Here is a 26,511-nt window from a genome sequence, read left to right on the forward strand (position 1 = left end):
AAAAGCCATCTTCGAACAGGATGCAGCGCGCAGTGGAAGGAGATTTCTCCTTTACCAACCACAAAATACATTTAAGTGCCTTGCACAACGGGGTCTTTTGTCAGCTTTTTATCACCTTTGTCATTTTTTCTTCCAGCCTTTTGTCTGCAGGCAGGCAAGGCTGCTGGCTTCAGCCACCCAGTGCATCAGCTGCTCTGCTGAAAGCATCACCATTCAGCTCAGTGGCTGCCTAACCAGGCTGGTGTGCAACACACTTGGCACAGCTCATTGGCAGCCCTGGGAATGCTCAACTTCGCAGGGATTAAAAAAAAACAAACCACAGTATGTTCATCATCTGAGATCCAGCACATACATGTGTGCATTCTATCAATGCAGAATGGATACAAACCCACGGTGGAAGGGATAAGAAGTGAAAGAGCATTCCTGGGGATAGGCACAAGTGCCTGCTTTCAGGATCAGGGTGAAAAGAGCTTCATAAAAAATTAGTCATAAAAGCACAGAATCATAGATTGAGGTTACAAGGGCAGCACTAAAGAAAGTAAAAAATGATGTGAGAAGTGGAAAATGGGGTCACTGAGAAGGAATTAAAGGTGGGACAGCAAAGGCAGGAAGGAGGGACAAAGGAACAATGCCACCACATCTCACAGTCCCTTTTCTGAGAACTCACCTCTACCCCCACATCAACCCACACAGAAAGGAACATGAGAAGGTCACTTTTTTTCCTTTTTAGACAAGAAAAAGAGACATCTTATGCTTTCTAGCCTCTTGTTACTTTTCAACACTTACTCCCACTGGTAAAAGCTCTCCCTTTTAATGTTGGTTTTAAGTACTTCACTGCAAACCTGAAAACTCTGTGTGATAAATTTTGGTCATTAACAATACTCATTGCTATATTGTAGATATTGTCCAAGACGTGATAATACCAACAGGTCTAACCCATTGCCAGCAGATGCACTGCTGCTACAAACTAAAAGAGAGAATGGCTTAAATCAATATTCTACTAAACAGACCACATTCCACTTTAACAATTACATTAGACTGCTGAATTTGTAATATTATTTTAGTGACACTCGTTCTTTGAATATAAGATCATGTCTGATAACTTCCTTTAACTTTACTTAGTTTATTCTGTTCAAGATGAGTAGTAATAGGGATGTAATCTCCCGGACAGCTGTTAAAGACTAATATTTATTTCTTGGGTACAGTTACTTACAGAGAATAGACTTACAGAAGGGTCATACCACTGCTTAAGTTTAGGGGTCAATGTGCATTACTTCTGGGAGTTTCATCCTTTTATCCTTCCTGTCTCTTTAAGTATCAAATGCAAAAGAAATATACAGCTACTAAAAGCATCACCTTGACACTTAATCACAGGAGAAGGATGAACAGGATAGTGAGAACAGGATGCATAAAGTGAGTCAGAAGAGCAGAGTGCATTTTTCCCCTTAGTACTGATTCTCCCTGGCATGCAGACCAACAATTGCCTCATGCCTTCAGGGTACTATTTTCACGTCTGCTGAGCCGGGTCCATTCTTGGGATCCCCCTGGATGCAGCTGGTGGCTGCAGCTGCCAGCAGCTGCTTTGGCAGACTGCAGCTTGGAGCACCACAGCACGGCGTGAGAAAGCCCCAGGGAACTACAGGCTGCTGCTCCCAAGCAGGTGGTTTGCTCCTGACCTCCTGTCCCTTGTTCATTTCCAACACACAAGCATGGTTCAGAGAGTTATGTTTTGTTGTATTGCCATTTCCATTACATCTGGCTTCAGGACTTATTGAGCCCTGCTTAATCAAATCTGTGGGTGGGATAGCACAGGAAAGTGATCTGCCTGAGAGAGCCTGAATGCTGATTGATGGACTGACCTTTAAATCCATGGAATCATAGGATTTTTGGGTTGAAAGGGACTTTAAGGATCATCTAGTTCCTGCCTTGTGTAGGGACACCTTCCACTAGACCAGGTTGCTTAAAGTCCCATCCAACCTGATCTTGAATGAAGGTCCATATATGTGGGACTGTATTCTACTTTGCTGGCTCCAAAAACTGTGGGTATTTGCAGCTATGCAAACTCCTAACAGATCAGCTGAGGCCTACACTGGCTATTTTTGAAAAGCCAGAGGAGGCAAACAGATGCTGCCAGTTCAATGGTAGGTGGTGTTGTTGGTGGTTGTTGTTGTTGTCATGCCCAGGGGGTGAATTCCTGGTAATCATATTAAACAGCAACAGCTAAACTGGATTTATTTCTTGTCAAGAATTCCCTTTCTGTTTCGTAGACACCAAATGGGTACCTAGTTGCACATTAGATATTGACTAACACAAATAAGGATTGTACAGAACGAATGTGAGAATATGTGTGCAGTAGGTGACAAGAATTCTTTAAGGAAGTTGGTATCAAATGCTGGTATATCAGCTTCTGTTTGATTACAAGTATTGGAAGACTACACAGTGCAGAACAAACTTTGGAAGAAGACAATGGAGAGTCCACATTGGGCAAGTTATCAGCTCGGAAAGAGAGATACTGTCTGCTGGCCTTTTCATTTTGGCAGGTTTATTTTCACACCAGTTCCTTAAGAAACATCCAGTTCCAAGAAGCTGAAAGAATATAGAGGAAAACCATCTATTTTTACTCCAATCATTTTTGTCACCAATGCCCCGAGCTTATTGTCTGAGTGAGCATAAACTGCGTAATGCCATCTAAAAATAAGCACATACACAATATTTAGTACCATAAAATAAATCTCTTTAGTGCAGGAAGAACATATTAACTGCTATTCTTACTGATTCCATCAAGCTTTTAAAACTAAACTTAGCTGGGTTTGAGTTACTTTTCCTTCACAGTCTATTTCTCATGAGCTCTCCACTATTTTCTCCCCTGAAGGTCACCAGCCTCCCCCCCAGAACGTTCTGCAACCTGAGGCAACAGAGAGAGCACAAAGTTTTCCCATCCCAAGATGTTATGAGCTGCAGAAGGAAACAGTCCTCCTGTGACCTCCCCTTACAATATCATGAATGAGAAGGTTCCTAGTGGAGTCACTTTCCCCTCAATTCTCTCCTCAGACTACAGCCATGTTGGGGCAGAAAGGCTGTTTGACACTGCAAAGTGTCAAATTTACCTTCCCCAGAAGCAAAAAAGTATGGTGAACATGGCAGGGACTGTATAAGAATAATTTTAAGGAGGAGTATTATTAATTATTAATCAAGATCTCACTTTAGAGGGAGTGCTCTAACCCCTGTGTTTCAGGGGATTTCATAGCTGAATTCCTGATAGAAGCTTGTAGTGCTGCCTTCCAGGGGTGCATCCAGATTTTTCCCAGGGAATCAAGCATATGGACTAATGAAAAGGGATGGTGCATGTTAACATCTAAACAGTACAAAGATGGGATGATGCCTTTGGGGCATGCTCCTAGACCCAGGACATAGAAAGTGCTCCCATGTCCTATAACTTAGACATAGCTCAAACTACCTAACACCTGCAAATTCATCTTGCATGCACCTCAAAAATGTTCTTTTGCATAATTTTTTAATGATTTATCTAGTCAGTTTTTCTGAATTGCAGCCAGAACAAGCCATCTATATGTGTGCAGAATATCAGTTCTGAAAGCTATCCCTTTCTTCAGCTTCTGCTTGATCTTATAATTGAGATAATACAATAAATACTGTAATTCTGACTGCCACTTCATTTTCTGCATGAATTCCAGCATACTGGTTTTGATTAATTTAAAACCCAGTGTCTCTGCTTCTGCTCTCTCCTAGCAGACATTCCAGATCCAGACAGTTGAATTTAATAAACATGTAATGCTCATCTCCCATACAATTTAAACTGACACCATGACCCAATTAAGCTTTTTTGGCATCACAAACACTCTCAGTTTAGGGATGGTGGTGGTTCTGTGGCAGTAATAGGAACCAGATATTACTTGTATTGTTTGTCTGGTTTAGACATCTCAAAGAGAACATTTAAGAGGCTCCAACAGTGGTAGTTTGGATGAAGAAGAAATAAAATTAAATTGGACTGAGTCTATCAGCAATATCAACCTGGGGACACTGAGTTCATGAAGCAATTGTTTTATGTAGTTTAGATTCCCTGATATGAGTTTGGCACATTAAGGCTAAAAATTAAGATTATATATGGACTTTTTAAAAACATGTATATGATATTTAGATTAAATCCCTGAAATTTTTTAATAAACCAGATAAGGTGCTTCCTATAATTAATCCTTTAAAATTAGTTAGAGATCTGAAGTTAACATATCCATCACTTATGAACTTCCAATAACAAAGTCTGTTTAGAACACAATTTTAACTTGGATATATAAGGAATATGTTTAAAATAAAGCATACTAACATACTCACATTCTCAAAAGAAACCATGCTATCTTGAGTCCTGAACAGCGAGTAGAAACAGTTCATTGACTCAGAATGGGAATTGTTCAGTGAATGAATAATGAACTGTTTAAAATCTGCAACTTGTGTGTTTGTACAAGGCAATGTATCTGTAGGCACCTGTGATATGTGTGAGGGGAAGGGAATCTCTGGAGTGACTCCAGTGGTGCACTGTCCTCTCCCAAGACAGGCTAATGTTTGTTTAATTTGTCTTTAAGACCTTCAGTGATGACACTGCCACAGTCTCTCTATGGTCACTGACAGCTGAACTCTGAGCTGGAAGCACCTGCACAAGCTCTGCTCAGGGATCTGCTGGTGGGCAGATCTCCAGTGTCCTCAGGCTTGCAGAATCACAGAGCCACTAGGGCTGGAAAGGACCTCCAGGATCATCCAGTCCAACCTTTGACTGATACCACCATATCAACTGGACCATGGCACTGTCACGTACAGTCATTTATTGAACAATTCCAGTGGTAGTGACTTCCACTTCCCTGGGCAGCCCATTTCAGTGCTTAACCACCCCTTCAGTGAAGAAATTCTTCCTGATGTGCAGCCTGAACCTCCCCTGAAAGCCTGGAACCTGTGCTGAGGTGTCAGACTCGGGCAGGCTCCCCAGGCCCTGCTTGGGCCACAGCTGAGCACCCAAAGCAGAGGCAGAGCTGGCTCCCAGCACAGCCTGAGAGCCAGGCTCAGCCAGCAGGGCAGAGCTGCCTGTTGGGAGGGTCTGCCAGCAAAGCAGTGCAGGCCCACCCATCTCTTGAAACTGCTGAAAACTTTTAAACTGAAGTTCAAGGCAATCAGGATTGCATTACAGATACAATCCAGATGCTGGATTTCAATTTACACGTCATATTAGTGCAAGGCAAAAGCCTTGATAATTCTGTCCCCAGGTCCCAGAGGTCCCAGCCCAGTCTTGCTGATGAGCCGACTGTCATCACTTCTGGGTGTGTTAGATAAGTGTGGGAGGGAGCAAACTGCCTCAGTTCTGTGGAGCTTTAGTCACCCACCAAACAAGCTTTGAAAGGCAGGGAAGCATTACGGTTCAGTAACAGTCTCCTTAGCCAAAATATTCATGAGCAACAGGAAAAAAGCTGGGGAGTGGTAGCTACTTCACCAGAAACCAGGAGCACAGAAATACAAATATTACCAGGTACAGAAAGTATGTTACTATTGTCTTAACTTGAAAGAAGGAAGTTGGCAAAGAAATATGATACAGAGCAGTTGGCAATGCCCCTCTAAAGATCTTGTATTATAGTACTGGTAAAAGCTGTTTGATTATAACTCAGAAACTTTTGTGGGCTGCTATCAGAAAAAGTTTTTTTCTTGTTCTTTTTCCCAGAGCGAGGAAAAGCCTCCCACCATAATATTCAAGGAGAAAGAGTTTTCAGGAGCATTCAGCTCAAACCTGGATTGCTACCAATTAAGCTCATGTTAATCAGCTTAATGCCCACGCTAATGCATAAGCATATTATTGAGGAAAGGATGAGAAGTACCAAAGCCATCCTTGCCTTGGACACTGCTGACTAGGAGATTCAAATTGTGCAGCTCTCAGTGATAACACATTGTACTGAGTGGGTATTTATTGTCTCTTCAGTTCCTTATCCTGAAAGAAATAATTAAGGATAGAAGCAGTCCATAACTACATTAGAAAAAGATCTGGAAAACACCTGACCAGCTCATTCTGCAATCATGGGGGTTTTCAGTCTGAGATTCTGACAGTAAAATAATTTTCAGTATTTTCCTCCTTGGTCAGGGCAGCTTCTTGCCCAGAGCTGAGGAAGGTGAAATGTCCAAAGGTCCAGGTCTGAGTCCATGGCAGGGAGAACTGCTGAAGTATATTAGGTTTTTGGCCTGATTACAGAACCATAGAATGGTTTGGATTGGGAGATACTGTAAATGTCATCTAGTTCCAGCCCCTTTGCCATGGGCAGGGATTATCTTCCACTAGTTCAGGTTCCTTAAAGCTCCATCCAGATAAGACTTGGCCACATCCATGGAAGGGGCACCCACAATTTCTCTGGACAGTCTGTGCTCACCACCATCACAGTGAAGAATATTTTCCTAATATCTAATCTAAATCTATCGTCTTTCAATTTGAAGCCATTTTCCTTTATCCTATCACTATTGAAGCCATTTTCCTTTGTCCTATCACTACAGTTCTTGTACCAAGTCCCTCTCCAGCTCTCTTGCAGCCCCTCTTTAGGTACTGGAATGTGCTCTAAGGTCTGCCCAGAGCCCCCTCTTCTCCAGGCTGAACAGCCTGAACTCTCTCAGCCTGTCTCCACAGAACAGGTGCTCCACTCCTCTGAGCATCTTTGTGGCCTCCTGTGGACCTGCTCCAAACAGGTCCTCAACCTTTGTAAGCTGGGGGCCCTAGAGCTGGATGCAGCATGGCAGGTGGGGTCTTGCCAGAGTGGAAGAGAGGAGGGAGAATCACCTCCCTCCACCTGCTGGCCACTCTTCTTTTGATCCAGCACACAAAGAAGGCACTCCATACCTAACTCCATGCTCCAGAGGTTCCTGCAGTGCACTCATGATACTGGAACTAATTTTAAAAATAAGAAAACATGGTGTGACCAAGGCCAGGGCACTCTGTTTAAATATCAGATGTCTTAGCTTGGAAAAGAGTATTTAAGGTCAAAGTGTCTCTTCACCATGGCTTACTCTTAAGTGCAATGGTTTCAGGTAACAAGAGCAGTGATGACATACAATATATTAAGAAAGAGTTTAGCATATTGTTTGACAAGTTGAGATTCTTAAAATTACACTATGATTATCTCTTCCAACCAACAGTGATACTCAGAGGTCTTCAAAATTACATTTTTAGCATGTCAGGAGAGTATTCCTACCCAAGCAAACATGATATCATTTTGCTGTTGTGATCCCGGGATCAGGAAAGAAGCAGTGCAGACAGCCACTGTATTCAGTGACTGACAAGTTTTTTTCATGGCAGTTGGCTCCAAGGACTTTTCCCTCTACAAAACAATAATTGAAATTTTGGAGCTCCCTCTGCTGGTTCTATGCAGAGGGTTCTATGACAACTTTCAGGTAATCACTTTCCCTTCTCTTTGATTGTTCATGATCATTTAAATAATTAACTTCAGGTATTGCTGTATTAAAAAACAAAATAAAGTTACTACACTGCTTATTGGAGCACGTGCCTGTGGTGGTAGTTGTTATATTGGAGAAAAATCTGACATTCCTCTAACAAAGAGAGAAAAGGTTTCTTTTTTTAAATTTAGTTTCAGAACTTGCAAATGCATAGTCTAATGCATGCAAGTGTTTAGTGGGAGCATATATCCCTGTCACTCCATTTTCCCACAGATTCCTAATGTGTGTGCACTTATGATACATGACTGCTTTTATACAGTTAGAGTCTGCCTTACTAAGTACAAACAAGGTAAACCAGGAAACTAGCACATGTGAAAACACTGCACAAAACAGCAGAAACTGATCTTTTATATACCTTTTTTAACTGTTACATGGTAGAGAATTTCCCTTTTTTATGAAAAAAAAATAAAAGTCTTACTGTTATGTATGTAAATGGCACTAAAAGGTTTCAGTTCAGAGTTTGCTGTTCTAAGATGGCTCACGTGTCACACAACACAATCACACGGATATTCCACATGCAAATGTTTAAAAACCAGCCAAACAACAGAGAGAACACAGACACCAGGAACAGGGTTTGTCCAAGGTATTGCTCAGGTTTCATTGTCTTCATTACTTTTAAAGAGAGCTTGGGGTCCTTAACTTTAAAAGGTAAAATTTCATTATATCCAACTATTTTCTGAATGGATTCTGAATGGTGTCTGAAAATACATTGTACAACTTTCCTTCCTGTTTTCTTGTAGCTAACACAGTGATTTCACAGTTAAGCTGCCTTAAGTTCCAACCAACCTGAGCTCCACACATCAACTGTATCCTATAAAAGAATGTTAACAGTGGAGGTATACAGCTCTCAATAGGGCTCTAAAATACTAATGGGAGAGCAAAAATGTAATTACAGGAACAGCTGATTAAATCAAGACAGCACTTAACAGAATAAGGTAATTCCAAATCTAATCATTATATTAGATTATATCATCATTTCGGTGACACCACTGAGAGGTGATTAGAGATGGAACTTCAACTTTCAACTTTTTATCAATTTAATTTACATTTATTTAATTGCTAATATAGAAAAAACCTTTCTATTTGCTCTATGTTCATTGAGAGAATAGCATATTTTCAGTTCCAGTTTTCTTGAAGAAAAGGTTTTTTTCAGAAGATTAGAAAGATACTTAGTTCTAAATATTGACAGCTGGATAATGGATTCATAAGTACATGCTGCTGAGCTGAATCTTGTGGAGGTTATTACAAAAATTATCCCACTGAGGTCACTGGAAATATTCGTTCCGATTCTGGCAAAAACTGGAATGACCCACTAGTGACTTTAAAGTTTTCAATCTTCCCAATGTTTTATGGTGTATTTAAAATAACTTTGGTTTGGCTTTTTGTTATTTATTTAAATATGGAAGAGATCTTTCAGTGATGCAGTTGATCACTAGCTATAGAGTATAGCAGAGATGTCAGACTTAAATATTCAGAAACTATAAGCCAGACACTGTAAAAAGTATTTTTTACCAAAAAAGTTAACTTGCTGTAGGGAAATTCAGGGGAAAGTTTAGGGGAAATTTATTCTACCTCTCAATACAAAAGTTTGAGGTCAATCTGTGATCCAAAAGAACCTCTTCAAAATCATGGCTGTAAAGCATACAGACCTTTGCATTCAAAGACATTTTTACACCTCAACCTTGCCATGAAAGTGGGAATGGAGTAAAGCTGTCCTACTGGTAGTGTTGAGTGGGAGTGAAGCTGGTGAAGCTGCGTGATTCCTTCAAGCAGAGCTGTGCTTCCAGACCACTGAGATGGACTAGAAGCAGAGCTGCAGGTGCAGTTGCTCAGGTTGCTCTCTCTCATGTTGAGGCTACAGAAGTGTTACTTTTCTTCCTTGTGATGTTTTGTTCTGACAGATGAACTGTGGCTTGTGGTGAGTAAGTGCCTTGAATGGAGAAAGAAAACCCTCCTGGAGAAAGACAAGTAACATTTCTGGAAAAATGTGGTGCACTCACCTAGGATTTGGCAATGAAGATAAGCAACATATGGATGCTACTGAACACAGGAGATGACTACAACAGGGAACTTGCAGCTCCCACTGTTCTTCACCCCTGCCTTCAGTTGCCAGGGAGAACAGAGTTAGAATATTGTTGACAGCAGTAACAGGATGATTTGGAACTTGGTACCTTCTATTCAGAAGGTGCCAACACCTTGTGAGTGATCATGGCCATGTAGGTATTGCTTGTACGAGCTTTTCTGTTGGGGACTGTGATGACAGATATTTCTTCCATTGCCTTTTTACATGTGGTACTGAGTTCAAGTTGGAAAAATGATTGAAAACTCACTGCTCCAAAGGACATCTCTTCCTAAACTGCATTGCAACAATACATCTTACTTGTACAATAACATCTGCATTTTTAAACAATATGCCCTTGTTATTGCTGTGTATGTAGTTATACAATCATATATATAGAAATATTATGTGCACAATTGTAATTGCACATATTGGCTCAGAATAGTCAAATTTGACAAAAAACACATTTTCACTCTGTTCTAAAATAGCTGTGCTCATTAAGTAAAGGACAGTGTTATTCCTTGGAACTATTAATATTCTTCTAACAGGAAGAAAAGTATTGATAAGCAAAGGCACACCAGACACCTAAGGGAGATGACATAATTATAATTCATTATTAATGAAGCTATTGCCTCATTCACATGAAAAATATAGCACTTAATACTCTGTCTACCTCATCTTCCCATCAATAAATACATTCTCTCTACAATGGGATATTATATATCCTCACTTGGGACATCTGTTTACATGAAATCCACTAATCAGAAGTTTCAGTTCTGTTTGACTTTGCCTTGTCTTTGGCTTTAGCTCACTTGGTTTTATAAGCCTGATGCACATCACAATAAGATATTTAACCTATCAATCTATGTATCAATCTATGTATTCAGACCACCTAAGAATAACATGAACAACAAGCAAACTGAGCCATGTAGGGTTTTCTTCTGCTTGCCAGCTATTTAGAATGAAAAGCAGCATATGAAGGGCAATAAGACTAGCTGTAGGTCAGCATTAGAGCATGTTAGCAGAGTAGCTCAGCCACATGGCACACACTCCCTTTTCCGTTCAACTTCTGCCCCATTTTTTGTGGCATGTTTAAAATTCTCACTGCTGGAAAAACTGAAGGCTGTTTTTGCAAGATGTTTACATGGCAAGCGATTCCTATTTTGGGTGGTTTTACAAGCTTAAGAACTAGGTATCCACCCCAGAAGTGCCTTAAATAGGATGGGCAATACCTCCCAGGGGAGCTTTGGAGGGAGCTGCACCAACATTGCAGGACCAGGCAGTGACAGGAGTCCTGAGGTTCGGAGAAAGGCTGCAACAAGGGTCTGGGAAGAAGGGAAGGATGTAAGGAGGCACCTCTAGGGGAGAGTAAGGAACCAGTAGCAGCAGTCACAGGCCATGTCTCATAAGTCTGACAGTGGTCTCCAGCAAAACTGGACTATAAGAAAAAGACATAAAGCACAACTTTGTCCTCCTAACTACTGCCAGATGCTGAAATGTAACAAATACCCACATACTCTGCTGTCTCTGTGAAGAATTTCAGGTGATCCTGAATGATCAGAGCTGATTGAGTGTAACTTAATAATGTAGCTGTTTAAATTAAAGAAGTAAAAATATTAGAAGAAAACTGGATATAAAATCAGCTGCTTTCTGTCTTCTGCCTTTTCATTTTAGGAAAGTTTTGCATAAACATCTCTGGATTACTCTGTCTTAAATGTCAGTTTTGCAGTAATGCTTCAATGAATAAGTGACAAACACTAGGCTGCTGCATCCTGAAACTCATCTGCAAGTGAGGTAACCAATAAATGAAGAGATGAATTAAAGTGAAATTAAAAGATTACCAAAAAGATTTTTTTTTAAAAATAAAGGAAATTAAAAAGGACCCAAACAAAAAGGTAAAAACTCCAGCAGAGATCTGGAAATAACTTGTGGCTGTATAATCAGCTTTGTAGTTTTTCTTCACCTTATGAAGACTGTGGTCATAAGCATCTAACTCAGAAAACAAGCCTGAGACACAGGTGTTTCTATAAGTGGGAAGTGGAAAGGAAGACTCCTTAGGAAGCCTCTTTCAGCAGGAATTTCCAGCTATGAAAGAAGTGAGGAGACAGGCCATCAGAGAGATCTGTACATCAACCAGTGCAGTATGTAATCACAGAACAATTACTCACAGCTTCCCCTTCCCAAATACGGGCAAATGAGAAGTGATTCAGGCACTAAGCAGAGCTACCTCATGATGGTCTAAAATATCACACCTAAGCTCCTAATTCAGAGGGGTGTGGGTCTCAAGTCCAGTCTTAGTTCAGCCAAGGTTGTGCCTTTCTCAGCAAAAGTACCATGCATGCAGCAGGATTTTAAAAATTATCATGAAGGTTGTTTGTTTTTTTTTTTAAACAAAAATATAACAAATATATAATTAATTTGTTGGGGTTTTTTGCTTCCCACCTCCTTTTTGACTCATCAGCATGTCTGCATGGGCTGCTCAGAACACAACTATGGGACATGATCTTCTCCCACACTGACCTGATGAAATCTGGTTTCAGCCAAGGTAATGGAGTCTGGCCACTGAATATCTAACAGCATTTCACTGCTGCTCACAAATGAGGGCCTGACCAACACCCTGCTAGAACCAGTGGCTTCTGAAGTTTGGTTCAACTGCATTTTGAGACAGCAACACATACATTCACCTTCCATGAACACAGCTTAATAAAATACCAGTGTATTCAGTAATAATTGGTTTGATAGACCATAGACTCAGAGAGGCAAGTGTTAAAACAGATAATGGCTCAGTGCATGGCCAGGAAGACAGGCTGACAGGAAGTGACTCATCTGCCCTTTGACTGCACAAACTACTCAAAAAGAAAATTCATCTGTAGGTTAGCTCAGCAGACTGCCAGTGCCATAGTGCTTTAAATTCTCCAATCATTGTAGCACTCAAAAAACATTAAAACTTGTGATTATTTGTGAGGGAAGTTGGTTTATAAAGGAAAAATAAAGAAGTCAGCAATGTTACCTGTCAAAGCACTGATAAATGAGTTCTGTAGCAATGGCAACAGTGAGGTAGAGAGTAAATCAGCAGCAGGTATCATTTTCTTATTACTGTGAGCTCCTCATTTATCTTGGATGCTCTGAATTCATGCTATGAATCAGAAGCAGTACCACAACAGTAGTATTTCAACTGTTCTGGTATCTGTATCTGCTTTTCCAAATTCATTCTTTGGTTACTTACCCCTCACACTTGGGTGAGTAGGACCTGTTTGCAGACAGTCTGGAAAGCCAAGAGTACTTTTTCTCTGACAGTATAGAAAAGATGGGCCTTTCTGCAAGCTCAGTGAAATGTCCCTGAGCCTCCTTTTCTTTGTTTCTAACTGTGAAACAAGGCCCAAGTGGCCTTCTAGGCAGAGTGACCTCAGAGTGCTGGATTTTTCAGTCTCCTCCTTTGATTCTTTTGGGCTTTTGCTGCATTTCCCATGTTACACAAAACAGAGAAGCAGAACCCTAACATCTCAAAAACATCTGCTCAGTAAAGAATCACTGTTCCATTCCATAAAGTAGTACACTAACTACTTCTAATCAGGGGAGTCTGAAAACTTTATTTTTAATGGATATGCTATCTAGCATATTATCCCACAAAAATTAATCACCAGTAAGACACTACCAAAAATAGCAAATTCACTCTTCCTAAATTCTCCAGTCTATGTTTGGATTTAGCTGTCTAAATCATATCTAAGTGGCAGATAGCAACCCAACCATACTCTTTCCAGAAAGCCTGGAAGTCTCTAGGGCATTATCAACCTTGTCCTAATGTGCTCAAACATATTGTTTTGAGAGTTGGAAGCTTGGCTAGTAAAGACAGTAGCTATGTTCTGGCTTTGCACTGGCCAAACAGTAACACCCATCAAACCAGATCTACAAAAGAGGATTTCTGACAATAATGCAAGCATGCTGATGCAAAAAAATAATGTAGAAAGACCATCACAAAAGTTCATAGGTCCAGAATTCCTGATCCTTCTTTCAGTGCAGACACAGCACCCTGTAGGATGATTGATTTTCACAGGCAGTAGGTCAGGAGTGCATGTCAACCTCACCGGGGCATAGGTATGAGAACAAACACGATAGGGTGGCTCTGTGCTTCGGGAGGGAGGTGGATAAACTCCACTTGCTTTGGTGGATGCCATGTTTCCAGTGGAGGAACTACCACACAGTCTGGACAGCAATGTTGCTGTCATTTTGGCAAACTCTGAAGAGTAAGCCAACATTATCCTTAGTGTTCTCACAATTTCATTGTATCAGTCTGAAATACTTGAGCTTCACACTCCCTCAATTCTCTGAAATTCTGCAGTATTTTAACTCACTTGGTTTCAAAGAAGCTACTTCTAACCAAATCAAGAGAGAACCAGATCTTTCTGCTAGGAAGTCTCCCAAGAGATTTACTCTCCTTTGGCAACCACTCTATTCTCTGTTTACCTTGCAGGTAATAACAAGAATATTCAGTGGAGAATTCAAACACAGAAGAAACATAACAGGCAGGACACTGGAAGAAAATTAAGGCTTACCTTTCTCTGCAAACATGTAATGCATTAGTAGATTAACCTCCCATTAGACAAATGAACAACACAAGGTGCAGCATGCTACAGAAGACAAACTACATATCAGATACAGTAAATCTCTAATCAGAACTAAAATATCCAAGTAAACATTATCTGACTCAGAACCAAGCTACACTAGGGAAGCTCTTCACTGTGCTGCTAGGTTTGAAGTGTAGTTTATCTGCCAGGGCTTAATGCCTGCATTAAAGTTACCCTGGTTACTGACAACTCCCATTCAATCACCTGAAACTCATTGTCTCTGCAGTGGAGAACTGTGTGTTTATTACAGAGCTGGGTTTTGATAAAATAACCCAGAACACAGATACAGATACCTGAACCAGTGTATTTAAAACCGAAATTAAAAAACAGAAACCAAAAGCTCTTGATTCATGTTTTCAATATCAGCTGTGTAACAAGCAGGACAGAAATCAGAGATGAAGCAAAGTTGTCACGATATTGATAATACAGAAATACCATAGCATGATAATAGATCACAATATTGGTAACTATGCTGACACAAATGGCACATATAGATGAACAAAATATAATGACATAGCTTGAGCACCATCATTTTTCTAAAGTGGCACAATCACTTGGAAGGACAATCTGAATAATGTGTAGTTCTAACCATTACATGAAATAAAGGATAAAGTCAGTAAAGACTGCTCTTCTGCCAAGATCACTCACTCTGGACACACAAAAATAGCTATACAAGTCTTTAGGATTCATCAGTTCAATCAAAACGTGAACTGAGATAAACAGTCTTGGGAAGAGTTTAGACAACTACAAGCCAAATCAGGCCTGCAGCACACGCAGTCCTTGCTTACGTAAAGTATATGGCCCTTAAAGAAAGTATGTTCACAGGCCCAGGATGATTCTATGAAATGCTTTGAAAAGCATGGATACAAGTGACAGAAGGGTGAAGATTCAGAAGAACTGGATGTTAAATAATTGGGAGGATATTTACATGTTACATGCTTGGATTTTTCCTAACCTCTTTATCCCAATCAAAATCTAATGCAGCATCATCCAGCTCTGCTATGGAGAAGAGAGATGTCTTTGTAACCACGCTGGCTGTACTGGAATTTCCCAATGCAAAACTCTTCCTTTTGCTAGGATTGCTCACGTGCACCTTCAGCGAGGGGCTATGGCTTTCCCTGCTGGTGTCATTCCCAATGGCAGGTGAGGTGTCTGACTTTGCCTCAGGACGTGACACAAAGGAGAACGTTGACAGCTTAGCTAATGTGCTGGAGCGCACCTTCCCTGTGCTTGCACCACCGAGCTTCTCCTCTCCCTCCCTTCCCTTCTCTGTGGGTGGAGGTGACACAGCATCACACCTGCCATCAGAGCATATTGTTGCACTTCCTCTGATCTCTTTCCCTAAGGCCCGACTCTGCTGCTCCTCTTCCCCTTTATTACCAATTGATCCTTTTTCCAAACTACATTTTCCTAAGCGAGATAATGTCATCTTCCTTTTCTCGGGTGGGCAGCATTCTTCTGGAAGCTGCTCTCCCTGGAGCTGCTCTCCCGACTTACAAACAGTTTCACTTGGAAAAAGAGAAAATTCTTCATTTGTCTTCTCTGAAGAATGAGCAAGCTTTGTTTTTGGTCTGAAAGAAAATTTAGCTAGTTTAGCAGCTGGGGGACTTTCACTTCCTTGCTCAGGGGAACTTACTACCTTTGTTTCTTTCACTACTTGATCTTTACTTCTTTTTCTTATGGAAACTGCTGTACTTCTTGCTGCTACTGATATGCTGTTCCCTTCTCCTAGCACAGAATCTTCGTTGCTTGAGAGATCTAGCAGGCCAGAGGCAGGTAATTCTGAAGGAAGGGCCTTTGCCCCAGGATCCTGTGTACTTGTAAAGAATCCATATGACTTCTCCCTGTGCAACCTCTGCCAGCTTCTTGAAGCATGCTGTCTAATAACTGAATCCTGCACACTAGAACGTGGTGCTGGGTCTGCAGTATTATCTTCTGAAGAAGAACAGTTGTGTTCTTCAGTCCTTTTCCTCCTTAACTTGGAAACTTTGTCCTTTTGTTTCAGAGGAGCATTCAGATCCACAGATGCTAGTGACTCTCTTAATCCATTTTGCTTCCTTGGTATTGAAGCAGATCTTTCTTCAGAACTTGAAGTTTTTGAAGCCAAGTTATTTGGAGGTATCTTGGGCACTGGTGACTTCCTCAGAGAATTTTCTCCAGGATCAATGCTGCTCCCTTCCACACTGTCAAACCATGACAGGCTGTTTGTATTTTTGTTATTACCACATTTTGGGTTGCACAAGGGTTCTAGATGAATACTCCCTTCCCAGCTGCCTTCAAGCAAAGGTGTCTGTGGCCCAGAGTTATCCTCTTCTTGATTTGAAGGTTCTGACTGAGACCTTTGCTTTGACTGCCCAAGAGCATCCTCATTTGAGCACCTTGTGGTAGCACTGAAATTTGTTTTTTCAGGCTGCTGCTGGCATGAATTTTCCTTTTGCAATCTATACAATGAAAAAAAAAAAGTAAACAATAGTAAATTAATTTTTTTCCTTTTTCTTTCTTCATTGCATTAGTGATACATAATATGCATGACTGGCAGAAAGTTACAAATGATGTTAGGTCACAAAAGTATATTATTAAGTTTCACATACAGCTCTGAAAGCTGGTGTTGCAATCTATGATCTTTCAACACCTTTGACAGTGAGTGGCAGAATTTAGTGTCCCCAATAGAAGACAGGCAGATGGACAAAGCAAGCAACCACCTAAACTGCATTTCCTTGGGAAACCAGAAACAAACAAACAAACAAACAAACAAACAAACAAACAAAAAAACCAAAAAAAACACTCAAAGCAAACAGCTTTGCATTACTTACAATCATTGCTAGAGTCCCTTACAGATTTTACATATTCTGCAAGTCTATCTTCTAGAACAGGTACCTAATTAAATCTTATTCTGAACCAGGTAAATCTCAAATGAGTTATTGGAATGGAACACCTAGATATTACTTGGAATAGTGGTTATTTTATAGTTTCTCTCATAATCATTATATACTCAACATGTCAAAAATGTGATAGAATGAAAGCATCTCAAATCACTTATAAAACTTAATTATCACTGTCTGTGGGTATCAATATTACCACGGCCCTCCAAAACAAGAGTGCTTGACTGAGGGTTCCCCCCAATCTCAGAATAGCTGATGTTCTGTCTATAGTACCTAAACATATACTTTCCAAGAGAGACAGCATTCTGGTTTTTGCTAAACAGTGATACAAACCACAAGTGAAAAGGAGCCACCTTGCATCCCAAAAGTGACTGCATTTGTCTAGAATAAATTATTCTTATGCATTATAAACAGTTTCTCTGCTCTGGGAGAGACATAACACTATAGAGACGTGTATAGACATGTTTAGAATAATTACTATAATGGTTTACTAGCATGACTATTCTTAATTTGTAATGGAAGGTGGCAGAAATTATATGACTCATCAAGAAGAGATGAGATATATGATAGATGCCTGTTTTATTGAAATATAGTTTAGGGGGAATGCATGGAACAAGTCTTCTAATACAGAACGTGTTGTTTTAAAGAGGACATTAATTTAGTATTCCCTAAGCTGCTAAAGAAAGGGAAGAAGAAATCAGCTTAATTTGCAGCAGAGGCATTTGGTGGGATATTGGGAAAACCTTTATGAGCATTGGGTGGAGCAATCATGGAACAGACTACAGAATGGCAACAGAAAATCCTCATCATTAGAAGGCTACAGAGCAGACAATGTGAGCTCCTGCCAGGAAGGTCAAATGCAGATTTGATCCTCTCTTTGTATTTGATCTCCCATCCCATCCTATATTTCTACATGTTGAAGTTCTCACTTTCATCTATTTCTGTTGACATTCTGGTTATCTAACACATCATTACAGTAAGTTACAAAATAAGTCTCAAAAATATTCAAAGGACAAGTGAATTCTCCCCGCTGTTTCCATTAATTTCAACACCATTAATCTTTTATCTTCCTTTAACAGTAAGAAAAACCAAGTTTCTTTAAAGCCGAATCTCATTTCAGAAAGAAAATGCAGTTGAGCTTTTTAAATTTTATTTTATTTCCTTCCAATTCTAGGGTTTTTCTTTCAGGTTCAGTGCCTTAAAATTTTTCTGTTAATAGCAACAAATGGATTTCCCAAAGATTATCACAGTGAGCTGAAAACCAGAGATGTGACAGTGAAAATTCCAGCATGTAAAAAATTAAAAATCACCCAAAAGAACAAAACATTGATTTAGGCTTACATTTTCCATTCATGGAAAGGGAAGGATCTTGACAAGCCCAATACAGAAGGCAGCTTAAAAAAATCATGAAGCAGATCTGCTATATTTTACTAAACAAATAGCAAAAAGTTATATAAAATTATTTGCTCAGCTACAGAATGTAGCATTTTGACTCTTAAGAAGCACTTTTGAAACTTATCTGAGCAGAATATTGGGATACGAATTGGGAATTCATTATTTGTAAATTCTGTAACCCAGAGGCAGAAACGATCTTGCGATGATCTCAGAGTGCTACTTTAAAACTATCTCCCTGATTACCCATGTCCTCTAAGGAAAGAGCGCCATCCCAATGTCAGAACTATTTTTAGATCCTCTCCAGATATTATTGTGAAACAAATTCTGTTTCCCTTCTGAATTAGTTTGTTACTTTGTGTATTATAACCTGTCAAGTCTTTGTAGCTCTTTGTGCAGAAGATCTTTCAGCTCCAGCCGCTCCAATATGATTTCACACTGTGTTCGGTATTGCTCCATTGGATTTTCTGGAAATGAGGTGTGTAAGGCATTGATGCCTCCAAGAAGTGCACCCCCCTATGGCACCAAGGAGATTAAAAATAAAAAAAAAAAGATAGGAAATTACCTTTATTATTAAGCACCAAATTTAAACAACAGAGACTATGTTATCTGAAATTCTTCCTCAGATATTTTAAAGCTTAAGGAAGTAAATATTTTCTAACTGTATTCACACAAATAATCCTGTTAGATCTACTCACACATGCAAAATTGCTCATAAACATAAAGCAATTACATGATCAAGCCTGCAGTATACTCATACTTGTTTATTTTTATTGACACATGGAATGGGAATATTATGAATATTCCTGGCATCTAAAGCTTGAGAACATCATGACTGAAATGAAAATTAAGATTGAAGATATTTTCCAAATACCTTGTAAAAATTGTTCCCATGTGAGGAACTTTTTTAACTGAAGAAGTTCTGACTGCTAGAAGTTAGCTTTGCCTAATTTCTTAAATGAAAAGACTTGGATATTAAGATATGTTAACACAGGGTAAATTATTGGGCAGAAATATTTCTGAATAGTACTTTAAGAGCAACTTACTATTTGTGAATAATTCCAGAGAATTGTAAGTGGTTTTAATCTGGGACAATTTTTGCTGTGCCTTGTAAAAATGAAGTAGATTTATTCGGAACAGAGCATCTGCACAGTGACTTGTTCCACAACAAATAATCTGAATAGCTCTGTAATTAATTGCTCTTTGGAAAAAAACACCTCACACCACAAACCCTCTATTTTGCCACAGATTAGTTAGCATTTACCATTCTTGTCTAATCTATAAAGCTCAACACAACAACGTGTATCAAGTGCCATGGGCACAATAGCAGAAGTCAATGAAGTCTCTAGATCCAGAAATTGCTACCTATGGCATCACATGGATTACATGTCTTCAATTGTGGTAATTTCTGGTTCTCCCATCTTGCATTGTTAAAATATTATATTTTTAAAATCACACTGAAAAACATCATTTTGTGGCTAACTAAAGCTCCCTAAAACTACAGAATGCTTAAATTAAGGCTGTCCATGCAACCTTTAATGCATGCCCCTGAAGTGACTACTTGGGAGTTTTTTCACCCATCACTTCAGGAACTGGAAGCTTCATAGGCAATGAGGCAGGGCCTTGGTCTCTTGGTTAGAACATTTAAAAACAGACAAGGAGGACCAGATTCCATCTCAGATGTTATGTTCCAATTCTCGTGATTTAGAAAGAGCCAGTCAAGAAAAGAAAGAAAATAAATCTCTAAGTGGGATCCTGATGTGGTTTGTGCAAGGAAACCAAGGAAGGAAATTGCAGACAACAGGAAAAGTGCTCAAACTACTCTGAAACTGGGGTCCTAACCATCTCTTGGGGGTATGAGCTAGTGGACAATTTCTTCTGGACTGTATGTAATTCAGTTCCAGATCAGGGGAGTAGCACCATCCCATCATTTTGCAAGGACTGTGTGAAGACAGGTGAATTGATATTTCTGAAATATTCAAGGCCACTGGAGATGAATTGCAAAGATAAATATGTTAAGAAATTGAGAATATTACCTTTAGAACAGCAGGTAACAAACAAAATATTAGCAAAACACTGACAAAAGATACTTGCTTTTTGTCAACCTGTGAATAAGGACCCAGTGAAAAAAAAGAGGACTAGGTGGTTATATATCCTGAGATATACAGCCATGGGCTACAATAATGTCTTGCCCTCACTGACATTTCAGTCCTTTATTTGGCTATCACAAGGAGCTCCTTTTAAATACTGTGTGTATTTTGTGTATTTCACTGCATGTGAAATTCTAAGTGAATTTAAGACATCTGTGAATTTTATTCCTGTGCTGGAGCTCACGTCTCTAAGAAACCTGCCTCTCTGAGATTCTGAGATGCCATTTTGAGTAAAGGAAGGAAATCATGTAACAAAACCACTGAAAACTGAGGGAAGATCTAAAACAGAGAGAAAAAGTATTACAGGGAAAGTTAGTGGTAAGGAAAGGTGTAAAATGCCTATGGATGGAAAGCTAAATTACAAAAAGGAGTAAATGGAGAGGGATTGGAAAGAGAATAAAACAAGGATGGAAACATGGCCAAGAGAAGGAGGGAGACAATGCTGGCAAGAGAATGTGAGGCAAATAAAACATCAAGCCAGGGGGGTTTGGAATACGCTCACAAAAACAAAGTAGAAAAGAGAAATATAAAGGTGAATTAGAAGGTGAAACAAAACAAAAACTCAAGTCAAGTAGGTTGATGATGAAAATATGATAGTCTTCCTTCCCAAGAGAGCTCACAAGAAATACCCAGTGGCAGAGGAACTGTGAACTTAAATATTATGCTGGCAAGAACATGACTTATTGTAGAAGTTGCAGGCAGTGTCAAAGAGGGAGTTTGCAGAGCTGAGGTGGCAGCCAGTCCTTCCAGAATGATACTGACACTTCCTCATTTACAACCTCATTCTAGAGCCTGACAATTAGGCAGGAAACACAGGATGTATCTGTACAAAATGTGGGACATTTTTCTTCTAGAGAAGGGATCTGTCTCTGAAAATAAACTTTTGCATGCTACTTCTATCTTTTTTTAATAAAACAAATAAACAGCTTCCTTCAAAAAGGAACTACTTATGCTTTCCAGGAGGAAAGTAAAATCTGACCTTAAATATCATATCTCAAATTTGCATTTTCCTAGCAAAAATGAACACTTTTGCCTGCTTGCTCATTAGAAGCTTAGAGTGGATCAAAGATGATAAGCATACCGTGTCCTCTCAGGTAATCTTCTGCAGTCATAATTCAGGCAAATTTCTCACTGACTCTTATTAGACAAAAATTTGTTACACAATGTCATGGGTTGACCCTGGCCAGGTCAACCTGCAGCCCTTGAGGACAGGACTGTATAAAAATGAAACAGTGACCCACAGTTAAAACAATTCTTTTACATTTACTTGTGCTCATCAGGTAGAGAGACACATAGGGGACAATACACATTCATTATTATCATATACATACGTTTCACTTTATGATCTGTTAAAGAAAAAAAAATAGTATTTCAGACTTCTTATATTCAAAACTGTATTAATTTGAAACCACTGTCGCATCAATTTTCCATCTAGTTAATTACAGGTTTAATTACAGTTAATGAAGACTAACGCGGTATGTTCTGCAGTTTCAACAGCTTCATATTTTAACTTTGATGCAGTGCTGTCATTGAAAAGCTGAGTTCTCCAAAACAGTGCAAGATAATTGCAGCAGACAGTGAAATAATCTTTTCCTAGTTAGTAAGGTCAGTATTATTTTCTGTAGTATTTTTGATATAAATTCCATTTGCAATGTTGTGCAATAGATTATCTGTGGCACAAACTGCAATTACTCTCTAAGTACTCACTGAAAGGACAAGAGAGATCACAAGTGCCTACCTGCCATATGTGACTCTGTGCATCTATCCTGAAGAGCTTTGTCTCCAAAAAAAGGAGTGTATCTACTTCCACAAAGGTCTTTCATGCCCATTGAACTAATAGGTGCTCTGTAAAACTGTTTTAATTTGAAAGTATTCAAATCAACCTATACAGGAACATAGGAAATGCCATTTTGCATCAGACCAGTCAGCTGAGTAGAGGAGTACAACATCTCTAACAGAGCCAAACCCAAATATTTCAGAGGTGCTAAAACCCCACCCCATGCATAAAACTTTGGATAACCTGCTTATGCTAATTTTTTCCTACTCCAAATCATGAAGATTTATTTATCTTAAAAATACTCTGTCTGAAGTAATAGCATCTATATTATTTTCCACATTTCTACTAAAAAAATCCCTTATATCAGATTCACATTTCTTTTACTAATTCTAAATGTGCTTTCTCAACATCCTAATAGTAATATTACAGTAAACTAAAATCTAACCTTTCATATTTTTTCAATGCCTCTTTGCCTAGAAACATTACATAAATCCATGTGATAATTGGAATGCACGATTTTCAGTCCAACTAAAATTTTGGAGTTTTAAGGTTTCTAAGAATAACATTCATCTTCTAAATGTTCTGAGTTTTACTATTACTACCAACATAGTTTAAAATTATTTAATGGCAAAATAAATTGTAGGTCTAGGAAGCTGTTTGGACTTGCTCCAAAGAATGATTTGGTTCTCTCCTACCTAATTAATGAGTGAATATATAACATCATGGAAGAAAAACCTGTCAGAGGCTATTAAACACAGCGATATACACACAATTTCTGTCTCAAAATGTCTTTAAAATGTAGACTACCAAAAGCCTATAGTTATGCCAAAACTTCACTTAGACTGCAAAGTCTATAAAAAAATGTAGCAGGCCTTTATCCTATTCCAGATTTTTCAGTATAATCTCTGTTTAAGGATTTTAACAATCAAGACGGACTAAAAAAGACGTTGTCAAGGTCTCTGATTATGAATCATGAATCCGTAAAATCCTTTCCAAAGAGAAGAAGGGATGTGGTACATGTCCACATGTAAAACTGAATCCCTTATATGCAGCAATGGCAATGTCTGCAAGAAAACTTACCTGCATAGAAGATTCCATCACTGATACTACAGTTACAGCATCTTCCAAAGTCACAGTATCCCTAAACATCAACCGGGCATGAGCTATCAAAAATAAACGGGTGTAAAGGTTACCAAAGTCAAAAAGCAATTTTTGTTTTTTTTTTACTAGAAGGAACAAGATATTTCTTCAAATTTCTTCAGCCCTCAAACACTCATGCATAGGCATAACATAAAAATAAATACAATAATTTTGATTTCAATGTCAATTTCAACAGAAACTGGAAGGATTAGTTTTTCTAATGAAGAGTGGGATGTAATTTTCAAATTGCAGTTACAGTGAGAGAATAAAGATTATTCTTTAAACTGCTTAAAATTCTGCAGTTAAAAATATAAAGTGCTGGATATCACAACAAAGAGTGTGATATGAAACATCCTTATCTACATAGGCACATGTCATCACCACAGAGTAAAAAAATAAGGCCTCATTTTCATCACAGGTCAGAAAAAAATTTATTCCTCTACCTGGCCTGTGTCAGAGATTTGGTATTATTGAAAATGATTTTTTCTTCCTTCTCTTTCTTCAGTCAGCAAAATGAAAGTGATTTTTGTACACAGATATAATGCAAATAATTTACCACATGAAGTCTTTTTCCTAATTGGCCATGGAAGCCCATTCAGTTCTTATTCAGCAATAGAAGGACAGGTTAGTTAATACCATCTAAATAATACTTTGAAAGAACAAAATCCTACTAAAAGCTCTAATCTCATGAACTGATAAGAAGGGAAAAAACACTGTATGAGAAAATTCCATGTGAATCTTGAAAAGTTAGGAATGCCTTTCACTTAAATGGAGAATGTCTTTCCCTCAAAACAGAAAACAAAACATAAACACCCGAATAAGGAGGCACTACACTGCCATTCATGCTTGCTATACAATATATAGTATACTATTTAAAATTCATTCTGAAAACATTTGATACTACATTTTATAAAATAAAACCATGTTAAGACAGAGACATACTACTTCCTTTGGGTTTTTTCTTATAAATGAAATATGACTTGAACTCAGAGTTGGAAATTTTTAGGTTGTATGGCAAAATATGGGCTTGATTACTAATACTTCAGGAAACAAAAATATGTTATCTTTTATGTGATATTAATTTTAGGGTTATTAATAATTTTAAAATATGCTTATTTTGTTATATTAATTTCAGAATAGAAGCAAATACTTGACTCAAATAGAGCCAAGCAAATCCTGAGATTGCCTTTCATTAAGACACATAAATTCTGAGATTTTTCTCTTGAATGTGACTTCTTGCAGAGGTTTTAATATTTATTATATACGTGAGAATGTCAAAATTAAAACTGGTTGAAATGTAACACCCTTTCTCACACTCAGTATCTCCAACCCCGAGGCTCTTTAGATGAGAAAGATAAAACAATACGAGAATCACCTAACCCTACCTCCATGGAAAAGCTGCTACTCTGCTTACTGGCAATAATTATTCTGTTCTGTTCATTTCATAAAGGTTAATTGTTAGCCTAAAAATGGAAATGGCAAGGCCTCACCTTCTGCAAGGCGTATCAGACTCTCCAACAGGCGGATGGTGGTGCGGGCAGCGTTCCTGCAGTCACTCTGACGCTGCATTTGATAGTAGCGAACAAGGATCAGGTTGCTCTCATCAGACAATTTTGGCTGTATGCTTTTTATAAGGCAGAAGTAGGTCTTCATCCTTTCCATGCTCCAGAGCTTTTCTGAATTGCTTGGGCAGTCTGCATTACAACACCCTTGTCAGTAATTCTATAACAATGGATATCAAGCCTCTTCCTAAGAGCTCCTGTTAAATAGACAGGTGACTATGAAAGACACATTGCTGTAATTTTGGGGCATACTGGCTGTCTGTACACTAGTCCTCAAGGACTTGGTCAAATTCCAATGCAGAATTTGACACACCATCTGATCCCTCCTGTATCAAAATCCACAGTAAAGCCTCCAGTAATTTCTACAGAACTGCTGTCAGCCTCACTGCCCACCAGATGGTACAGGCAGTGCAAAGTGCTTTGGAACTCCTTAAAATGAGGGATACTACATGGGTGTATGTACCTCCTCTGGCTGTTTTACCTACTCTGTTGGAGCTAACAGCTACCTGCCATACTCTGAACATTTTTTGTAGGGAAATATTTTGGAAAGGGAATGAGGCTAGCTGAAGAAGCTTCCTCTAACCACTTCTTCTGTAAAGGGGATCTAACCCACGCTCCGTGACATGGATGGGGAAGGGGCTGGTCAAAATCAAATCACACTGCCTTCCCTCATTCCAAAGCACAAAGCTCCATATGTGGAACGCTACTGCTCATTCTGTGAGTCCTGCAGAACATGCATCTCCAGTCTATTCTGCCTGAATCTAGTTTCTGATTAACAGCAAGTACAACTGCAAGGTGCATAGCATCTGCAGATCAAACACCATAAAGGTGTGAGATGGAAACAATCCACTTACTGAGCAGCCTGGGCTGAAATCTCTTATAAATTATCTCAGAGTAAAAGTAGAGCATTCTCAGCTCACCCCTCTTAATTAATTAGTGATCTCTGTCTTACTCATACTTGAAGAACAACTATACAGCAGAAAATTACCATAAAAACATAAACATTGATTAATTTGAAAGATTCAAGAATAACAAACTAAAAAACTTGAGGAAAATTAAAAACAAACAATCAAACAAAAAAGAACCCCAAACAAACAAGCAACAAAACCAGAAACCAATCAACTGAAAAAAACCCAGAAAAAAACCAACCCAACAAAACACCTTATGATTTAAAAAGACTACTCTTACCTTTATTTTGCAAGATGAAGGATGAAATTATGTGGTCCCATTCCTCATTCTTTGTATCTAACAATACCAAGACCAGGTCAAACCTGCTCAGCAGGGGACTGCCGAGAGCTATGTTGACAGAGACAGACTCATTGGGGTCATAAGGGCCTTTAGGGTTTGTTGCTGCCAGGATAGTAGTCCTTGTGCTAAGCTTGCACACCAAGCTAGAGAAAGGTATGGTGAACATTATGGTTGAATTAAATTGGGTA

At 39.0% G+C, this 26,511-nt stretch overlaps 1 protein-coding gene across 1 annotated transcript in view; it reads right to left on the reverse strand.

Moving 5' to 3' along the window:
* Window positions 1-12,958: 12,958 nt before the first annotated feature.
* MCM9 (minichromosome maintenance 9 homologous recombination repair factor) overlaps window positions 12,959-26,511 on the reverse strand; it is a 50,155-nt gene continuing 36,602 nt past the window's right edge. Inside the window, exons 9-13 of the mRNA XM_056487467.1 lie at window positions 26,264-26,466; window positions 25,004-25,207; window positions 23,454-23,536; window positions 18,817-18,962; window positions 12,959-16,613 (exon numbers count right to left, since the gene is read on the reverse strand). Coding sequence (XP_056343442.1) covers window positions 15,104-16,613; window positions 18,817-18,962; window positions 23,454-23,536; window positions 25,004-25,207; window positions 26,264-26,466 — 2,146 coding nt within the window. The 3' untranslated portion in view covers window positions 12,959-15,103. The remainder of the gene's footprint in view (window positions 16,614-18,816; window positions 18,963-23,453; window positions 23,537-25,003; window positions 25,208-26,263; window positions 26,467-26,511) is intronic.

This window comes from Oenanthe melanoleuca, chromosome 3, assembly GCF_029582105.1.
Source record: "Oenanthe melanoleuca isolate GR-GAL-2019-014 chromosome 3, OMel1.0, whole genome shotgun sequence".
NCBI classification, from domain to species: Eukaryota; Metazoa; Chordata; class Aves; order Passeriformes; family Muscicapidae; genus Oenanthe; species Oenanthe melanoleuca.